The sequence below is a fragment of the Phyllostomus hastatus genome, unplaced genomic scaffold (assembly GCF_019186645.2).
Source record: "Phyllostomus hastatus isolate PE091 unplaced genomic scaffold, TTU_PhHast_1.1 phas_scaffold_129, whole genome shotgun sequence".
NCBI lineage: Eukaryota > Metazoa > Chordata > Mammalia > Chiroptera > Phyllostomidae > Phyllostomus > Phyllostomus hastatus.
The window spans coordinates 16,981,380-17,003,072 of NW_025334009.1; the positions used below are offsets into that span (position 1 = coordinate 16,981,380).

General features: G+C 39.0%; 1 protein-coding gene across 9 annotated transcripts in view; it reads right to left on the reverse strand.

The window, feature by feature from the left end:
- RBMS3 (RNA binding motif single stranded interacting protein 3) overlaps positions 1-21,693 on the reverse strand; it is a 622,722-nt gene that overhangs the window by 349,481 nt on the left and 251,548 nt on the right. For all 9 annotated transcript variants that reach the window (XM_045856807.1, XM_045856809.1, XM_045856814.1 and 6 more), the window contains one exon: positions 5,876-5,967. In XM_045856807.1, the coding sequence (XP_045712763.1) occupies positions 5,876-5,967 (92 nt within the window). The remainder of the gene's footprint in view (positions 1-5,875; positions 5,968-21,693) is intronic.

Sequence of the window (21,693 nt, forward strand, 5' to 3'; positions counted from 1 at the left end):
CTTCCTTGTTTGGCCAGTTTACTTGTAGGCCTTACCCCATGGTAGTGACCCTGTTTACTTGCATATACCTGGGAATACTGAAAGCAGAGACTGTCAATACTGCCTTAGATCATAAAAGTCTGGATGGCAAAGCCTGGCATGCAGCTCTGCATTCAGAAGTGTTGATTTAGTAGACAACAAACCATATCATGAGGCTAGTGGTTGAATTTTAAAGAAAAATTCTCTAAAATAATCTGTGTAATAGGTTCTCCCCTAGAAAATTCTACTATGAGAATATAACTATTAGAGTTATTTATTAAACACTGAGGTGATATATTTTATAATTAATTGTGTGCATTTATTTGAATTTACAGAATTTATTTTCCTATATTTATTGACTTTCCAGTTTTTATTTGATTATAACATCAAGCAGAAAAATTCACTCATATAAATATTTTTTCTCAAAGACAACTATTAGTAAGGGAACTGATTCATAGGAGAGAATTCCTTTTCTCAGGTCCTAGTCTGATTCTCTGCCCCAGTTGAAATGATTGACACAGTGTTCCTTTATATTATCCTCATGACTGACACAATATTTTATATTATCCCTGATGTGCCTGACATTTTCTTGAACACATGGTCTTTTTCGCAATCACTTAAGTGGGATTTATTCTCCATATCCCATGGTGTGGTGAATCACCATTGGTCATTAGAATGACAGTCCTAGTAGTAGACCTGATAGAACCTTCTATAAAGGTCCTGAGAAGGGGTGGCTCCTTCTCTGTGAACCTTTCATCTAGAAGTAAACATGTCTTCTGTTTACTTCTGTTTGGAATTGACAGAAAGCAAATAATAAAGAAGCTTGCTAAGCCTGAGATAGCTCAGGGCTTTGCAGGTAACAATTTATGGGTGTTCAATATATAGAGCTGTTCTAGAACCTAGAAATTTACACCCAAAAAAACTCAGCTCCTAAAGCAGTACAGCCCTCCGGTAAGGCCTCAATGAAGCAATGGGAAAGAATGAGCAAGAGAAATCCTTATAGATGGCCAACAGAGGTTAAATAGTCAGTTAACCAAAGAACTTACTGTGCTGACAAAGCTAGGATTCTATTCCTGCCCAACAGTATTGGACATGTATAAGCAATCAGGGATTTCCACTGGTTTTCCATTCTCTCTGTTCCTAAATGGTAGTCTTTTATTTTGTTTCATGTATCCTGTTGTTTCTCGATCACTCTAAATTACAGGAGTTCAGACATACAACTTGTCTTTTAAAGTTATATATTGCCAAACCATGAGTTTCAGCTGTGTCTACACCTGCTGGAAATAACAGCATCACTAGATGTGATTAAAGGATGGAACTTGAAGGTAGGTTGCTTTATGGAAGGAATGAATGCGTGCCACCCAGAATGTATACATGAGAAGAACGGTGTTATTGACATTAAATAGACCAAACGATGACTATTCTTAATTTTCTCTACTCGAGGCAAAGAAGTTAAATTATTTGTCATCCTAGACTCTTGCAGCTGAGGGGAGAACCATGACTCAGCTTTGCCTATTGCTATATGAACCCAAGCTCTTAAGTTTAAATTCTGGGAAAGCTTTTGAAAGGATAGAATCAGCTAGATGGTCCTTCAGCCTTTTTTCCTTTTCTTTCTTCTTTTTATAGACGTTTTATTGAATTTATTGGGATGACATTGGTTAATAAAATCATATAGGTGTTAGGTCCTGCCTAAAATAGGGATGCAAGAGCTAGGGCTTCAGACACCAATAGATAAATATGGACGAATGAAAGTCACTCATAACAAATGGCAGAGCAGCCTAGATTTTGATGTGACTCCAAAGCATTTATCAGGCACTGCTTATCTACGGCTGTCTTATTAATGAGCGAAATAAACATCTACAAGGTTAGGCTACTGTTAGGTGGATTTCTTGGCTCTCTTCCTTTTAAGCATACAGAGACATGTTCTTTAGCCAATGACTTTCTTCTAAACATTTTGAGGTTGGCAGGAATAGTGGCAGCCATTATTCTTAATCCAGAGCCGTAGCAGAATGAGGACATAGATTAAATATTAAAAATCTGGAATAAGAAAGAAGTTTTGTTCAATTTTGATTCCCCCAAAAACTAGTGAAGTTCCTGGCACTTAGCAGGCAGTAAAAATGTTTATTGATGGATACTACTGATTAAATTTCTCAAGAAACTGCTTGGTGATAACACTACACTTAAAGCATATGTTATAGAATGTTCAGTAACAAATGTGAATTTTATGAAAAACATATATTGAATAATGAACATTTATTGAATTTTTGTATAATTTAAGGATTATGCTAAATTTTTGTGTAGTTTATCAAAATTAATTCTCACAGCAATTGTCTAATGTAGGTATTATTATCAGAGATTTTCAAAGATATTTAAATAACTTAGCCCAGTGGTATCTGAGCCAGGATTCAAGGCTAAGTCTCTCTCTCTCCAAACCTATGCTCTTAACTACTAGTAATACTTTATGTATTACTAAAATATTCTAGATCTGCTTTCCTAAAAGAAATATAATCGTTGATCCTTAAAATCCCCTTTTCCCAGAACAGCAAGTATACAGAAAATATTAGTCTGTGTTAATAGTTATGCATTATTTTTAAAAATTTTTTAATTTGTTGATTTTGAGGGAAAGAGAGTGGGGAGGTAGGGAGAAAGAGAGAGAGACATCAGTGTGCTGTTCGGGTTTTTTGTGCATTCATTGGTTGATCCTTGTATGTTCCCTGACGGGGATCGAAACTGCAACTTTGGCATGTTGGGATGGCCCTCTCACCAACCGAGCAACCCAGCCAGGGCAACAATTATACAATATTAACCAGTTACCACTTACTGAATGATTTCTCATTTAATTATTCTTTGTTGACAAATTGGTTGAATTTTTCATATACACATATTGGAGTGTTAACTAAATGAACTGATTCAGTTGGAAGGTTTCATGTTCACGCCAGGGTGCTACTGGGAACCTGGAGTATTTGCAGCACTTTTTGCTTTAAAATCCTGGAGGTGTTAAAAGGTGGCATCACAACCTGCATGGTGGGATATTAATAAGAACAAGGATGCAGGAGGCAATTCACTAGACACTTAAGTGGCAAAAAATATTTATATATATATATATATATATATTTTTTTTTTGTTCAAGTTTCACATACCCTGAAGAATGCAGATTTATATGATAAGAAATAATAGTTATCACCTGGACAAAGGGAAAAATGCCATGAAATCCAAAAGCTCAGTGAAAAATCTGCTAATACAGGTGTTCAAGCTTGTTCCATTTCATTGTCAAAGACAGGCTATTTATTTGCTTCTGGGTAGTTAAATTATAAAGTCATTTACTGCTGAAAGTTTTCCAGTAGGTAGATGTGGACCTAAAGCTCTGGGCTTTAGATACAAAGTTTGTGAGAAAAAGGGGAATGAGAATTTATACTACAGACAGCATAACTGCTAAGGTAGAAGTCTTTCAGCAAATCTAGAAGTAAAATAAAATAATGAAATTAAATAAAGTTAAGTGTCTTTAAACAGTCCAGTGGGAATCTCCTGCTGTGCACACTGAGTAAGAGCTAAAAATTAGATCACTAGCTACAATAAATAATTTTCTTAGAAGCTCCTTAAAACATTTTCCAGCCGTGGCTGGCATAGCTCAGTGGATTGAGCATGAGCTGGGAACCAAAGTATCACAGGTTCGATTCCCAGTCAGGGCACACGCCTGGGTTGCAGGCCACGGCCCCCAGCAACCGCACATTGATGTTTCTCTCTCTCTCTCTCCCTCTCTCCCTCTCTCCCTCTCTCTCTCTCCCTCTCTCTCTCTCTCTCTCTCTCTCTCTCTCTCTCTCTCCCCCCCCCCACTCCCTTCCCTCTCTAAAAATAAATAAATAAAATCTTTAAAAAAAACATTTCCCATTGTTTAGGTGAATTGTCAGTGACTGGGTGCAAAGAGTGAGAGAGGCAGAGAGAGTCCTTGTGTAGGAGAATGCTGAGAACAGAGAGAAAATATTCATATGACTCCTTAATAGTTATAAAACTAATGGCAACTTTCTTTTCCTGTTATGCAAGAAGGTAGTGGTTTTTATCCAGTAAGTGGTCTTTATATATTTTCAGAACATTTGAAAAAGTGGAGACTATGCACACTGTATTCATTGCTTCTAAACTGGCACTAATTAACCATTTCTAAAACCTGGTAGTTTATCAATGAAATAAACCAGAGATATTCCAATAAAAAGTGTATAAGCATTTGTCTAGTTGTTTTCTTGTCAATAGGTGCTGCCTTTCAATCCAAATCCAACTTTTATATTTTGTGTATTCCTAGAAACTATATCATGTGTTTCCAAGGTATAAGTTACTACTTAAGTTTCCACGAAAACTTAATTCTTTGCCACGTAAGCTTTAAACCAAGACATGTACATAATTTCCTTATTAATTACTAATATTAACTTAATCAATCTTAGGTCATGACCAAATTCAAAGCTTCCAAGAATAATCCTGATGAGGAATAAATTACATAGCTGAAATAATTCAAACTCTAATTTATGCTGCCTTGAAAAGCAATTAATGAGTCAGAGAGGGCAATGAGTCTATCAAAGTAATCTATATGAGAAGTGACCCACAACAAAAGGTTAACAGATACTGGTGGTATCAGTTTGCTAGAAGACAACTGAAGAGGAAGAAAACCAAACATCCCACCTCTGGAAAATGTTATCAGTGAACGTTAGTGATCACAAAAAATTCCAACGACTGCCATTTTGATGACTTTGCCATTACATCACTCAGCTGTCATAGCAATAATGAAGGGTAAGTGTGGAAATGAACATGACACAAGTGAACCTCAAGGTCGGCTGGCTCTTCTGCCTAACTTTTGAAAATTAGAGATAAACAAACTCAAATAGAAATAGTCATCAGAAAAACATTTCAAAAATTAAGTTGCATGCAAAACAAATACAAAATGATTATTATTTTAGAGCAAATATGTACCAAATATCCTTATGTGGTAATTTTTAAAAAACTCTTTATTTGGAAATAGTTATAGATTCACAGAAATTTGCAAAGAACATATAGAGAGATCCCCTCTACCCTTTGTCTGGTTTTCCCCAAGATTACATATTGTGTAATTACAGCACAATATCAAAACCAAGAAATTAATATTGGTACACTGTGTCTAGTTGTATGTCATTTTATCATACCTGTAGATTCTCATTCCTGCCACTGCAGTCGGATACAAAACTATTATAAACAATTGTATTTATTTTCTTGAGTATAAAAATGCCTCATAATTTCAATAGGAAATTCCAGACTACTTGTTATACATACCAATAAATGTGTGTTGAAAATTATTACTATCCAGAAAAGTATTATCTAGGTAAACTCTATTTATAAAGGCCAAAGTGAAATTCTAGCAAACAGACAACAAACACTTTGGTTAACCTCATTTTCCTGTGCAGATAAGAAGTCTTCATCATTCAGTAATCATCTTTCCCCAATACGAGAGTGGGAAATTCTTTAGCACTGCTTATCAAAGACAACTTGCTGAGAACTGGACCATTCCAACTCTATTTCCTGCTAGAACTCCTAGACACACACACACACACACACACACACACCCCTTTTTCAGGCATAACAGCCCTTTGAAAGTGCCCTTACATTCCTAGTGAGGTTACCATAACAAAAGAGCACATTAATATATATACTCATATAGATAGGAAAACACATAAAACACATAAACCAGCCAGATTCTTCTAAGCCAGACTTATTGTGGAGTTTCTTATTTTCCCTGACAAGTGAATAGAATCCAAATTGTTGCCCAGTGCAATTCTGATACAGCTCAGAGCAATGGGGAAATACATGATCACCAAACAATCTAAAATACCAATCTTACCTTGGCCATCTGTGCCTGCACGCCATTTGCCTTGAGAGATGCTACTGCCTTCTGTGCAGCTGCGGGACTGTCAAAATCCACAAAACCATAGCCTGTGAAAACACAAACCCCTTGTTAGCACTCACAAATAGCTGCATCGCTGCCATAGCTATGGGATGTGCATTTGAGATCACACTTGCATTCATGACCCTGCTTGAGAATAAAGGCTCTCAATCTATGGCCCTTACCACGTCTGAAAAATTACAGTATCATTAAGAATAAAATAGTAAGTCTTATGCTCTAGACATGGCTTTGGAAACTGGGTGTGCAATCAGCAACCTGTTCTACTTTCCTCAATGGATTTGCTAGAAGAATGAGGAACACAAAATCCTCAAAAATATTTTTTTAAAGTTTCTCTCTAAAGTTAGTTTCAAAGCCTCAAAAATGGTGATGTTAATAGAAGCCATGATAGAACCTGCCTAAAGATATCATCACCAGCAACCTCAACAGTGCCTAGCACACAGTAGGCACTCAATCAATACATGTTAACTACGTGAATTATTAAAGGTCATTATTGAGAGGTAGGGTTTGAACCTAGCTCCAGTTGATTCCAAAGCCTAATTCATTACAGGAGCTTATCTTTCTCAATCACATCTTAAATAAATTATTTTGACTCTGAAGTGATCTGTGATAAAAACAATAATGACATAAATATTCAATCTTTTCAAAATAAGGAACAGATTTTAAACTACGTAAAGACTTTTAAAACACCCATGTTACTTGTTAATAAAGTGCAATCTGAAAAGGGCACAAGAGTTGCCTATAGTGTTCACTGATTGTGTGCTTGCCTGTGTGTGTGTGTGTGTGTGTGTGTGTGTGTAGAGTGAGGTCAAAGAAATAGCCAGTAAAAGAGAATAAATGAAAAAGGGATTTTGCCTGCCCATAAAATAGCTGATATGAGTCCAGGACTTAGCCTAACAGTAATGTAAGCTGCCAAGAATGCTTAAACATAAAAATGCTCAAAAATGAATATGAGGGCAGCTTTGTTTGGCACATCTAAAAAGCCCACCATATGTAACCTATGCCTCTTCTCATCGAGTAGGCAGGGACTGGCTCTGTATTCATGTACTTGTCTCATTTAGAAGTTTCGAGGTGAACTACAAAGGCAAACCTACTAACCATGCACTGTGACTTCCCTCTCCAAAAAAACACCAAAGAAATGCGCAAGAGAATTCAATTACCAAGTTGTTTCTTTTAATTAACTTTTTAATTTTCTCCCCTCGAATCCCTTCTTCTTTCTTCCTCCCAGCATGTTATCCTAAAATGAACTTGTTACCCAGCAGTATACCGTAAAATGCTCTTGAAACGCTGGGCAGAGTAGCTGTGAAGTTTGTATTTCTAATCCAAAAGAAAGCCTGCTCTGTAACACTACTAATTCTTCTCTTCCCACAAAAGTCAAACTATGTGAGTAATATGAGTGTTACCACCCACTAGGCTGAGTAAGATAAGAAAAAAAAAGCAGAAAGAAAGGAGAGAAAGAACAAGGTAAGTCAAGCATTAGAGTTGCGTGGAGTGGATAATAAACAATGTAGACATTTTCTCCCAAGTGTCAGACATGCATGGGGTGGTTGCCATGTGCACACCTGGTGAAATTCTAATGGCTTCATGTACTATTGTCCTCATGTCCCTTCATGTCCCTGCATGAAGAAACTGAGGCTCAACAGAGGTGACACCAATCATTAGCTGTCAACTGGCAGGTCCAGAATTGGAAGCCAGGTGTGCATATGCCCTCCTGACACACATTATACAATGAATTGCTTTATAACCTCACTTGGCAATCTATTCCTAGTGGCCCCTGAAGGCCACCATGGAGAGAACACAACTGTTGTAACTCCCTTGGATTTTGAAGTTAGGACATGGGATAAAACCATTCCATGAAAGAATTCAGCCCAGCTTGTTCACTCAGCACATTTGTGAACGGAGTGGTCGAGTTCCCAGCAGAACTGGCTAAGTCAGGCGCTTCCCTCCACCGCACGCTTTGGCCAGTCTTCCTCACCCATTCCCACGATTATTCTTTCATTCAATAATGAAATTCCACGTCAGGCACTTCACCAGCCTCAGGGTATATAATAGTGAATAAAGCAACTCTAATTCCCATCTTTCTACAGTTCATGGACATAAAACAAACAACGATATAAATGAATCTATAAAGACAAAATAGCCTGTCTCCCTTGGAAGAAAATGAGAGTGTATATAATGTAGAATCTAACTATTGATTGTTTATTATTGAAAGTCTCAAGGAGCAGTGGTATGAAATGGTCAGCATTTTTTTAAGTGTCACTTCAACTGGCTTCTGCTAAAGATTGAACGGTTGTGGAGAAAGGGGACAGCAAGAATGGAATCAGGAAGGTAACGTCGAGTCTGAGGCCGAGGAGAGCCGAGAATGCCCAGTGTATTTGGGAGCGTGGCTGCCCTTGTGATTTGCTTTGGGCAAGTGGCAGGGAACAAAGCTGCTGGAGTAGCTGAAGAGTGAAAGGTGAGGAGGCAGAGAGAGTGCTCACCAGCCTTCACGCCGTGACCTTGGCTGGGTGGAGAATTAATAAACAGCTTTAGCTAGTGGGGAACATGAGGTCTAATGAGTTGTTTGTGTTTGTTCAAAGACAGAAGAGACCATGCTTTTCAACCTTAGCTGCACACTAGAATCATATTGGGAGCTAAAAAATTACCAATGTTCAGGACTCACCCCCCAGAAAATGAAATCGATATTTTTGGGACTATGGTCTGAATGTTTACACATACACACACACTTGTGTGTGTGTGTGCATGCACGTGTCTATTCCTAGCTGATTTCAATGTGAAGTCCAGGTAGAGAACTACTGGTAATTTATTTAAGTTATTTAATAACTATGTATTTGTGGCACCTATTAAGGGATTGTTCTTGGTAATTTCGAATATCTATAAAGAAGATCAAGCAGAAAATAAGAAATTAAAGCCACAGGAGGGCAAGGGGATACTTTATATAATAATATCACAATAATATTCCTGAGAAGGTAAGGCCGTGAGGGCATCTAGAACTTCTATGAAACACAGGGCTTTGCTAAAAGAGGGACCCCCTCCTCTGCTCACTGTACGTGGAAGAGAAACAAAGAGACTCTTGGTGACCAGTGCTATTTCCTTGTATACCCCTAGTCACTGGGACTGTATTTAACACACAGCCTGTGCTTGCTAAGTATCTGTTGCAATGAACTGAAAGCATGTTTAAAAGATGCTTATGTGCTGCACGGGACTACCATGGAAATTAACAGGTAAAAAGGCCCGTCGATACACTTTGGCTATAAAGAACACTATCAATGCTGAAGAGTCAGGGCTCTGGTGCAGCCCTGCTGCCGCCCAGAAAAGCAAGCCCCGCCTTCAGGACTCTTGGCCTCTAGGCCAGTGCAGCTTCTTTTCTCTGGATTTCGCCCCATCCTTCCACACCCCGAATGTTACACAGGGCATTACAAAATCATGATGCTGATGTCCAGGGCTGAACTCCAATCCAAACCAAAGGAATCTCTGAGGAAGGAGACAGCCTCAGCTTTCTCTGAATCAGGGAGGGGATGGAAGGACTTGGAGAAGAGTGCATTTCTAAGGGGCCACCGTGCCAGCAACGATGGACAATGCCCCCTTCCTACACAATATCTTTTCTCTTGAAGGCTCCATAGCAACAGGGGAGCTGAGGCCAGGTGAAACAAAATTATAGAGAATCAGCCACCAGGGGGAGGGGGAGGGGGAGGGGCTGGGTGAAAAACGTGAAAGGTAAAGGGACTAAGCAAAAAACAAAAACAAAAACCCTCATAGACACGGATATCAGCGTGGTGATTACCAGAGGGAAAGGAGGGTGGGGGGAGGTAGAAGAGGATGAAGGGGTGATACAGGGTGACGGACACTTGACTTTGGATGGGGAGCACACAATACAACATACAGATGATACAGAATGTATACCTGAGACCTATATAATCTCACTACCCCATGTCACCTCACTAAAGTCAATGAAAATAAATAGGAAAATAAAATAGAAATATAAAGAACTGGCGAAGTAAATTTGGGAACTGGAAGAATGAACATTATTAGAAGGATTTCGCACCAACAAAACAGTTTCTTATTCTTGTTATTTACCATTAAAAATAAATCTCATCACACAAGAAAGAATAAGCTACCAGAACTGAAATATTTCAGCAACTTCTGTGTTTTCCATACACATTTCACTAATCAAAATCAAAGTTCAGAGGTAAAAATGTCCCAAGCAACCCTAAAAAAAAAAAAACACTACGGATTTTAGAAATAAACATGGCATTCCTGAGTTTTATGTGACAGCGTCCACCACATCACAATGAGAAGAAAACAAAATGAAATACGAAGTTGCCCCTGAAGAATAATGATACATTCACTAAGGAAAAAAGCAACTTCAATTTGGTTTCAATTTGCTTTCCTTAATGACAAATAATCAAGTCTGGGAACAGGAACCTCTGTAGCTACATCTGGTGAGGGGCAGGGTGGGGAGATTAGTTCAGCTCCAGCTAATAATGCTGTATGGTGACTGCTCAAACCCTCGATAAAACACCCATGACTGGTAACCATCAGAAACCCCAGCCCAAGTGGCTGGAAGCCCACCGGTCTCACTCCTCAATTACATAATTAAGCTTGGCAGCGGGTTCAAATGAATTAGAACTGAATGTCACTGTTTTCGCCACACACCCTGTCCTTGTTTTCCTTCCTTGGGGCAGGGTGTGGGGTGTGGAGGGGAAGGCCAGCAGTCCTGCAATTAGCGTGACGCAGAGCAGTGAGAAGGAACCACTCCACGCTAATTAGTTCATTTGCCAAAAGCACTCAATCCATTGGCAGGTAGAATCAATGCTTTCCCGAAATGCTTCAAACTTTGGGTGTTAATTTAAATTTTTGCTTTTTTTTTGCACTGCAAGCCTGATGACTTTATAGAAAAAAATATAGATATATTTATAAATGATAATAGAGTTTTACAAACAATGGTATTGCCTGAGAGTTCTGTTTCTGTTTTCTTCAGTGCATTTGTAGGCAGCCTCTTCTCTGTGACCTTTGCCATTCAAATGGACAGCTGCACGGCAATCTACTTGAGTTTTATTCATCGTTTCTTCTCCATCTTTACCAGCTTATCGGATACCTCAGTGTTGCTACTGGCTCCTTACATTCTCTATTTATGCTGCTTACTTATTAACCAATATTGGGATTGTTCTCCATGTAGGGGACAATGAAAAAAACAGAACCCTGGCTTCAGACTGCTAGTGGCACAGCGGCAGCTGAAGGAGACTTGCTCTCCGAGTGTAACTAACTGCACATTAAATTTCACAACATTTGCATTGCTCTTCCTCTTTAGAATGACTGTCATAAAAGCCGACTTGAAACACAGATGGCTCGATGCAGCACCCAACTTCTTACAAAGACGATCCAGCTGTGAGTCGAATGCGATTTTTAAACAGAATACAGGAACACTTTGTCTAGGAATTATACGTTCAAGCTGAAGTTCTACTCAAGTTTAACAGTTGGAGATGTTTAAGAATTGCCCTTCCATAAATTCCCCCTCTTTCTACTTAGGCTGTACAACATTCTGTGGCTGTCGTCCGGGTTTAGAACAGGGAAACTGAGATGCAAGGAGATTAAGGTGGTCTGCAGGAAGGGAGGCGTGGTTCTCTTGCTTTCTGGAAGTGATGAAGTCTAGGTTGCTTCCACGTCAGTCTACACAAGCTGGGTTTCTCTTGCATCCATCCCTAAACTGTTGAGTTATTGCTGAATGTATTCTCTTATTACTGGATTTCCTAGTTCTCTGCATTACGTGATCAAAGGAGGTAGCTGAATACAGCACTAAAAACCTCTTCACTACTTTTATGTTTATAATACCAGACTAAGAAGAAAACCCAGTCACTTCTTTAGTATCTTTTTTTGCATCCATTTTATGAGAGTAATCATAACAAAAGCAGGAGTACAACAGAGAAACCTATACAATAGCAACATGGCCTAACTTAGACGTGTGGAAAATAAGGGCAAAAGACAACTCCTGCTAGAATGCAAAAGCCAGAGAGATAAGAGTGCTTATTCTGAGGGGAAAAATCTAAACCATTAAAATCTGAAATCACCTGTGCCTTGAAACATCTTTACGAAATAAGATGCTTGTACAGAAAAGGAGAGCATACGCACTTCCTCCACAAAGCGCTACAGCCCTGAGACACTGAACAAAAATACTGGCAAATAAGATGGGTAATTGTCCAGTATATTTCCCAAATGTTTGAGCTTAATTACTTAGAGATTCTGATATTCTAGAGCCAGAAACACTAAAATGAGATATTGTTTTGGGAATAAGATCTGCCTGTTAGGAGGAACACTTTTGAACCACGATGAGGTTTGCCCATTATAAGTATTATTATTATTTTATTTACTAAATATGTATTATGTGCAAGGAAAATAGCATGTTAGACATTGCAAGAAAAACAGACATTCACCCTGCCTGGTGTGGCTCAGTGGATTGAATGCCAGCCTGTGAACCAAAAAGTTGCCAATTTGATTCCCAGACAGGGCACATGCCCGGGTTGCGGGCCAGGTCCCCAGTAGGGGGCACTCAAGAGGCAACACGCATTGATGTTCCCCTCTCTCTAAAAATAAATAAATAAAATATTTTTTTAAAGAAAGTAAAAAGAAAAATAGACACTCTAATGTGGATCTTCCTGTCAGCAAGTTTATGGTCTACTGGGATAGATAAAGAAATGTAAATACAGCGGAGGGTCCTCTCACATGTATGGGGTTAAGTTAGGTGACTATATGCAAAATGACATGTTTTTGTTCTGTTTAGTATGTATGGTTTTGTGTGTACGGTTTTGCTCATCAGGTCTCAATACCTGAATCAGGTCCCCTTTCAATGACTGATATGATGGTCATATTATCCACATTCTAAATTTGTGTATGTATGCCTTATTCTGTCTTTCTGTTCATCAGCTTCTGTGCCCAGTAGAAATGAATGAAGTTAAGTACAAGGTATACAGAGGGATCAGTACAGCACAAAAGGAAAAAAGAAAGTGCTACTATTCTAAAATGGTAAATATTTCTTACAGATGGGGGCAAACTCAGTACATTTTGTGTGCAGATGACAAAAGTAAAGACCAGGAAAAGTAAATTAGGTCCTAAATGGCATTTCCCAGCAGAATAAAACAATTACAAAGACAAACAAATTTAGGGAGCAAAGTGCTTAGTGGTATGCCACTTGAAAATGGGACACTCTCTCATTCCATTTATGTTGCACAAAAAGTCTTATTCAACCAAACACAAATTCAAATCCCAAAACTCACTTCCCTGCTCACCCCCTTCAGTTGATTTTTAAATGAGAGAAATTGCTTTTTTATACTGAATCAAGTCAAAATTAGGATCAGGATCATTATTTATTGGCTTAGAGAGATTACTATGCTTTATTAAGATTAAAGAAACTCACTGATTTGCCAAGGTCTTTGGTTAGACCAACCACAATTTTACTACGATATTGCAGAGATTGGGAGAGCAGGCTGCTTGGCTGCAAATGGGCAGACTAACCTCTGTGAATCATCTTGCAAAGGTTTCCTTTGCTAACAGGCAGTGTTCAAACATATGCCTTGTGTGAGTCACTGGACCTCTGTGTCTCTGCCATCAAAAAGAGCAGGAGGTACAAGAATGTAACACAATGTGGTTGCAGAAGCAAGCCAGGGTACTGATGAGACAATTCCTCTGAGTTTGTAATTGCGATGGAAGCAAGCTGTAACTGCGTATATCTACAATCCCGGTGCACAATAGGGCAAGCAAGAGGAACTATGATTGTGTTATTGAGGGCTCATCCTTCCCTCCCTCTCCTTGCTCTGGTATTAGGGACAGGTTGAACCATAGACTGTTCCTCCATCGGAAGAGTGGGAGAGGTTGGCCTCCATGTGTGAGAATCATGGGAAATACAAGTCCCCCACTTCCACTTCCCAGACACTGTAATTCACATTCACATTCAAAGACTCTCTAACCAATGACCTGAGAAACACATTTGTAGTCTTACACATCCTTCTGCAGCAGAGATGTCCCTAACTCACCACCCATTCATCTTTATAGGATGGACATCATAGCACAAATAGGCAACCACTCAAGACAGATGCATTACCAGTGTAGCTCAGTGCCAAAGAGAAAAGAAAGTGAATCTTGCATACAGGCCAATACATTTCAGAAGCAGGCACTACCTGTGAGCCTCTGTTACACTGTGGACTTACCACTTCATCTAAATGTCTGTATGAAGCCCATCTAAACATCTGTGTCCCTTTGAACACCATTATTTTCCCAGGAAAATGCTCCATCCATAACCCTCTTTCCAAATCTTTGATAAAATTCACTTTTAAACCCTTGGGAAGCTTCTCTTTCAGTGTAGTCATGCACTTCCTAATGGGTACCCATATTTTAGTGCATACAGTCTTTGGCCATGTGTTTGTTGGCCATATTCCAAACATTTTAAACAAATGTCCACAAGTACTGTCCTTATCACTATGAGAAATGGTGGCTTTTCCATGTTCTTGGGCCGCAAATTACTTTTCTTCATCCCAGCTGGTATACCAAACACGATCTTAATGCACGAGACTTAAGTGCACACATGGGCAACATGGTTAAAGAACTAAAAATTGAGCCAAACTAAATAGTATTCCGTGAAATATAAGTCCCCTTCTACCTAGACCTTAGCACTCTGGCCTGCCTTCCTACGAACTGTCCTATGATTCTTTCTGATGTTCTGATATGGAAAAAGCAACTACAGCTATTTCCTTAGCTCTTATGATTGTGTTCATTAGAAGAACTCAGGGATATATAGAGTAATAAAAATTTTTGCTATCAAAAACTTAAAGTGAAAAATATTTGTAGTTAAGATTTTATGAATCGTTCCACAATTGTCCATTTCCCCCTCTGAATAAATAGAAGTGTTTTTTTTCTTCTAATTTTAAAAAGTATACAAATTTATTGAAGAAGTTTTAGTCAACATGAAGGGAAATGAGCCATGATGCCACCACCCAAAAAGAAACTATTAATTTAATATTTCTTTATTTTTAACCAGATGGTATCAGATCATGCAGTTTTATAATTGGTTCTTTCTCTTCATGACGTATGTGGCTACCTTTCCAGGTCAATACATATGGATCTCTACAATCCCGTAATTTAGTATTTTCAGCCTCTCAAGTACCCAAGCCTTTCTTAAAGTTTCCTAACTTGCAAAATTGCTTTTATTCCAACTCTATGAAAGAAGCAAATAATAGTTTAAAAGCCTCCTAGACAGTAAAGAATGATTTTCCTAAGTTTTTTTTTGTTTCTTTTGAAGATATTTTAAAGATAGACCCTTATATACTGCAATCCAAATATCAGAAACTGGTTAAATCCAAGCAATAGCATCCTGAAACACAGTGGGGAATGGAAACCCATTTCCCTTTTCAAGTTGGATCCATCTCAAAGGAATTGTGAGAATACAGCAGGACTTTATGAGACAAAATGTCAGATCTGTGATTCAGAAATGATACCAAGCATTTGAATAGTCATACCATTATATTCATGATTACATATTTATAAGTTAAAAGTGAATGTTTTTCAACAAAGACATGCTTTCCCCAAGGAAATTTTACCATAATTTGTAAATTGGTAGGCTAGCTAATAGTACCAACTCTTTTCCCCCCATGAATAGCTGGTGACCCATGACTTACAGCTTAGATCTTCTCTATTATAGGCAAAATTTGCTTGAAGAATCCTAACTGTCTAAAGAGAATAGCATTTCACGATCCTAGGATATGCTGGCTGAGTTTAAGGTGCCAGGACCAGAATGTTGAAGTACCATTGCCCTAACTAGGATCAGGGCCTGGATCGCTGGGGAAGTGACTTTGCAAGCAGAGCCCAGAGGTTTTCTGCTTTGCTTCTGTATGTGCGGTCTGTGGACCAGCAGTGGTGGCATTATTTGGGAGTCTGTTAGAAAGGCAGAAGCTCTGGCCCACCCCAGAGGTATAGAATCAAGCTCTATGCTTTGATAAGCTATCCAGATGATTGAAAGCACATTAGAAACCAAAACACCCTGGTCTGCAATAAGCCACTCATCAAGTCAGGACTGTGTCTCCTATTCTCATAAAACTGTAGAGAAAATGGAGATCTTAAATGCCATCTCATCCAACCTCATCCTGATCTTCAAATCTCCCTGCCGCCTCTTTGCCAAACCCTCCTGCAGGTTCCATCAGGACGATGCTAATGTTAGGGAATGCACAATCTGCCAAGGCAGCTCACACTAGAGAAGTGCGTTTGATAGAAAACTGGTGTAGTTGAAGGACGAAGATGTTGGCATCATACAACCTGGGTTCAATACCTAGCTCCTCCATTTTATAGCAATGAGTCCAATGGCACAGAACACTCAACCAAAATTAAGGGTAATAATATTATTACCCTAATTACATGTTGGCTCTGAGCACTGAATAAATTTAAATGCCTTTAAAGCAGCTGGCCCAGTGCCCAAGACATCCTCTCTCTCAAACTCCCTCACCTTCTTAGAACATGCTGAATTCTGGCACCTTGATTTAACCCGCGTGCCTTAAGTACATTCTAACAACAAGGCAGACAAGCATAATCTCTTCTCTGCGTAACAAATCTGTATATTTTAAAAGACAGCAATCCTCTCCCTGCCTCTATTTGCAAAATGAATATCTGAAAATAGAGGATTGGAGCTATTTTTTACATAACAGCCAATTTCAGAACAAGTGCATGCCTTCCTTTCTCTTTTTTATGTGTGTCCTTCAGAGACATGCCTAATTCTGTTTAGTTACACAGTTCAAATGGGCCCTACATTAACATACTCCCTTAAAAAAGTGATGCCCATTTGAGGAGGCAGGTAACCAATGCGAAGAGTGATTATACGATGAATGTATTATGCAAATTCCAGTGGACATTTTATGCACACTGAATAAAGAATCAAATTAAAGTCTCATAACCCTTGGAAAATTAGAGTTAGCAAGCACAGAGGTTGATTTGCCCTTGAACACAAAAACTGCTAAGAACAGACATTCTCCCATCATTTCCACAAAACTGAACCATTTCTGAAGGTTTCAGATTAAAATAAGAAATCCCCCAGGGGTCATAGAGATCAGCTATTTTTACAGGAATAATTTGGAGTTGCAATTTTAAAGTGTTACGAGTTGGAAGGCATTGGTGAACTTCTGTGACATATTTTGAAAAGCTAATATTCCAGGTAATCAGCCAGTTGAAAACACCAGCAATTGCATAGGGACAGGGGGGAAGGGAAGGTGGGGAGGAAGGCTGCCCCAGAATAAGCACAGGAGGGCTGATCTACAGAGCTTCCCCACCCCCCGACAATCCAGAGTGGAAGTTATGCACTACACCATTATGTCCATTCAGATTTTCTTCACTCCATGTGCTAATGGGACACAATAGCCAGCTTCTTATTACGCTGTCGTGTCTACCTCATTGTGACTTGCCAACACTGGTCGTACCACTGGACTCTACAGAGAAAGAAGAGTCCATTAGGAAAGATAATGTACCAAAGTCCAATCTTCTTCTGGGAGCATATATTTATTACCTCCCTCCTCCCATTCCACCCTGGTAACCACCACAGTGTTGTGTATGTCTATGGGTTTTTGTTTGTTGGTTTGTTCATTACCTGTTTTTAATTTTATATCCCATGTATACGTGAAATCATATAGTTCTTGACTTTTTCCATCTGACTTATTTCACTTAGCATGATATTCCCAAGATCCATCCATGGTGCATTTCATCTTTTCTTATGGCTAAGTAGCATTCCATTGTATACACGTACCATATCTCCTTTAGCCAATCATCTATCAAAGGACACATTGGTGTTTCCATGTTTGGCTACCGTAAATAATATTGCAATGATCACAGTGATGCATATATTTTTATGAATGAATATTTTCAAATTTTTCATGTGGCTACTTAGAAGAGGGGTTGTTGGGTCCTCTGGTAACTCAACACAAAATGCAATATACAGATGATGTATTATAGAATTGCACATCTGAAGCCTATGTAATTTTATTAACCAATGCCACCTCAATAATGTTCAATATGAAAGGATAATGTAGAAGATCCATACAGCATTTACATTTTGGAGAACACAGAAACTGTCACCAGCACTTCATTAAGTCAATAAGCTAGTACAGGTGTGAGTCAGGTAGGTCGAAAACCCATTCTGCTCCCAATTTTTGCTCATGGAGCCAAGGTGTGGGCTCCAGGGCCAAGAACACGACATTCATTCATCCACTCTTAGAAATCAACTCATTTCCTGACCATCCTCTTTGGGAACCAGGTAGAATGTAAAAAAGAAAACAGTGCTATTGATTTCACAAATGCTCAAGGAGGCCTTTCTATAACTTTTGAGGTAGGTGCTATGGTGGGGAGAAAAAGCCAAAGAGGACATAGGTTCTCTCATAAGGGAATGAAGACGCAAGCCCAATGGAGGAATAGCCGGTTTAACGCCATAACGTTCATTGAAGGCTGTTCGTGGTCTGCATTTCACAAGTACAAACACCTAGAGCACATGGCATGATGACAGAAAGAAAGCTTTTTTCCCTGAGTAGGATAGCGATAATAAACATGGTGAATTTGAACTTTTTAGCATGCTCTTTTTTTTCATTTTAAAAAGAGTTTATTTTTATTGTATTTCCATCCGCATTTATTCCCCTTACACCCTCTTCCACCTCCACCTTCCTGCCTCCCTCCCGCAATCACCACCCTGCTGTCTGTGTCCCTGAGTTCTTTTTCTCTGCTTCTGATGTTTTAATGAACTTCGTTGAAGTCCAACTTACATAAGATAAATGCCCACTTCATGTTTTGTTTGAGGAATTTTGACAAGAATACTGTAAAACCACCATGACAATCAAGATACGAAAGAGCTTCATCACCCATAAAGCTCTTACATGTCCCTTTAGAGCTACCCCACCCACAACCTCTAGGCCCTGGCCGCCACTGAGTGGCTCTTTGCTATGACAGCAGAATTTTGCCTGCTCTGGAATCACACAGCATGTACCCTTGTATTCTCTTTTTGCTCCTTGCTCCACATACTGATAACATGTAAAGCGGAGAAGAAAATGGCATTCTATTAATAGTTCAAGCAAAGACTTAGGGACGGGTAAGAAAGGGGTGAGGAAGGAGTGAGTTCAAGAACTTGACATAGACCAAACATAACCCAGATGAAAGAAGAAGAGCTGGAGAAGTAATGCAGGACAGATAACACGAACTGACCACACGTCGTGGGGAACTTCTGAACAATTTTTAGGACATAGCTCCTGCTCCCTCATTGTAGTCTGGCCAAGTTGCCTCAGGGCTGTTGCGCCTGTTATTCCCTCTGAGCGCTCATCTCCCAGACTGTACGGAGGCTGGGTTCTCCCTCTCCTCCATTAGCTTCTATCCCCACATGCAGTGAATGCCCTCCGTGTCTCTGGGCACAATCTGGGATTACTTCACTTGTAAGATTATCATATTCTACCCTAACACACCGTAAGGGCCATGATTACAGAGAAAAAGATGGTTTTGTTCATAACTGGACAAATCACCAGGTCTCGCTGTCCTTTCTGGTTCATATATGCCACTGAAAGAATAAGTATGTGAGCAAATGAATGAATAAATGAGTAAATTCATAATAGATTAAAAACCTTTGCTTTATCCAGTCACATGCATAACCCCAGGCATTATAAGCCACACAACTCTCTTTGACAAACTTAAGGTGCAACATGGAGTTTTGTAAACTTGCCACATTGACCCTAAAATTACAACACTGTTCTGATCTGTTTGTTTATACGCTTTTGGACAAAACAAGGCAAACTAACTCTGGCAAGACCTGATAGATGCTGATGTAAAAGTCACCCTAACTTTTGATAGTAGTTATTAGCATAATAATAGTAATTAAGTAAGTAATAAGGTGATAGTAATTATTAGCATAATAATGCAGAATTCTCTTTTCTAAATATGTCAATTATGTACTACAAACAAGGTCGGGTGTTTTTGGTGTTAATGGTTTGGCTATTTTTGAGAAACTAGAGTTTTATGCCATAGGATTTAAGGTGAGGTTAGCACAGTGCTGTGTTTAGACCAGTAAATAACTTGTGTCAAGGGCTAGCTGGTTGCTTGCTTAGTTTATTGTGACTTCACAAAAGTACCCAGGAACAATATTTGCTCAGTAAAAGAAAAAAAAATATGTGAGCTGATGACAAAAAAACACACACACAAAACAAAACACGATGATCAACGATGTTTACAAAGAAGGGCAGTTTCGGAAATGCCAGAACTCTGTAGTAAAACAGGACAATTGCAAAGGTAGCAAATTTACTGTTTTCAAGTCCTGCTCTTCGAACTTGACCTTGGAAATGTTTTTAAACACACAAAGACTCACAAACAGTGGCACAAGCCACATTTTCCCCTTTTCTGACACAGAAATAACACATTAATAACTCATTTTCTATAAGCTCCTGGAAGCTCTCCTTTCGGTGTACCCTAAGGTCCCTTCGCCACTTAACAACGCCCACATGCGGGATAAATAAGTGTTTGGAATATAATTCCAGTTTCCGTCCACCAACTGCTCATGAGGGAAGAATACATTATTTTCTTCTTCATTTATGTCAGTTCCTTCTGCCTTTGAACAGGAAGCTTCTTGGAATTCCCTCTGGGCTTCAAAAACACGTGGAAGAAAAAATAGGCTTGTGTGAGAGAGCTCGCTTCCTCTCCTTCTGAAGTGGGGAAGGATGAAAACAAAACACCGCCGAAGAAAAGTTCTGTGGTTCCGAGCTTCCTCTTCGAGGATGAGAGTGTCAGTCCCATCAGATATTTTCAGACTGCTCTTTAAAACATATGCTTCTCTTGGAAACAATAGCTTTGACTTGTATCTAAACCCAAAGTGATGGCGTTGTCTTTCCAGAAGCTGACTTGCCTAAGCTGACCCAACACTATGGCAGAATGACTTCTATCCTAAAAAAGAAGCCAGGGCTGATGCAGAGTACCCAACCCTTTCCCCAACAAGTTTCTGCAGGGCGCTTTAAACCTCGGGGTTTGAGAGCTATACCTACCTATCACAATGCAAAAATAATAAAAAGGAAAGCTATATACTTTATGTTGAGCACTTTATTAAGCTTTTATTCACAGTTTATCTCATTGAAATCTCACAGCAACTCTATAACTATCATTACTCCCATTTTGCACATGAGATAACCCAGTCTCGGAGAGTCAAAATGATCTCAGTGCAATATAAATGAGTTGCATAAATGGTAATTGTGCAGCAGGGCTTCTGTGTGATACATATTTTTTACAATAGCAATTATAAATTCAGTAACATTTTCTAGCAAATGAGCTTCAATTATCATACTTATACATGTCATATAAAAGGGTTTAAAAAACTCATCTGTTGGGCCTCAGTGTCTAGAAAACTAGTGCAATGTAAGCCTTCAATAAATATCAGTTGAATGAATGAGTGAAAATATGATATTAAAACATCTGTTCCTGTATAATTGTGCTAGAGGCTCTTCCTTTAGTAATAAAAATAAAAAATGTAAGAGTTTCCATATTAATATATCCTGGCTGAGGGTTCAGATAGGTGTGAGTTCAATACTGTGCTCTTACCACCTGCAGGGGTGCCTGGAATGTGACAAACGCTCAAGAAATATGGATTGAATAAATCAGTTAATGAATGGCCTCTGAAAGGGTAAAGGACAGACCCACGATGGTCACCAGTCATTTTGGGTAATTGATACTAAAGGTAAAGCAAAAAATCTCTGAGAGATTTAGGAGGATATTTT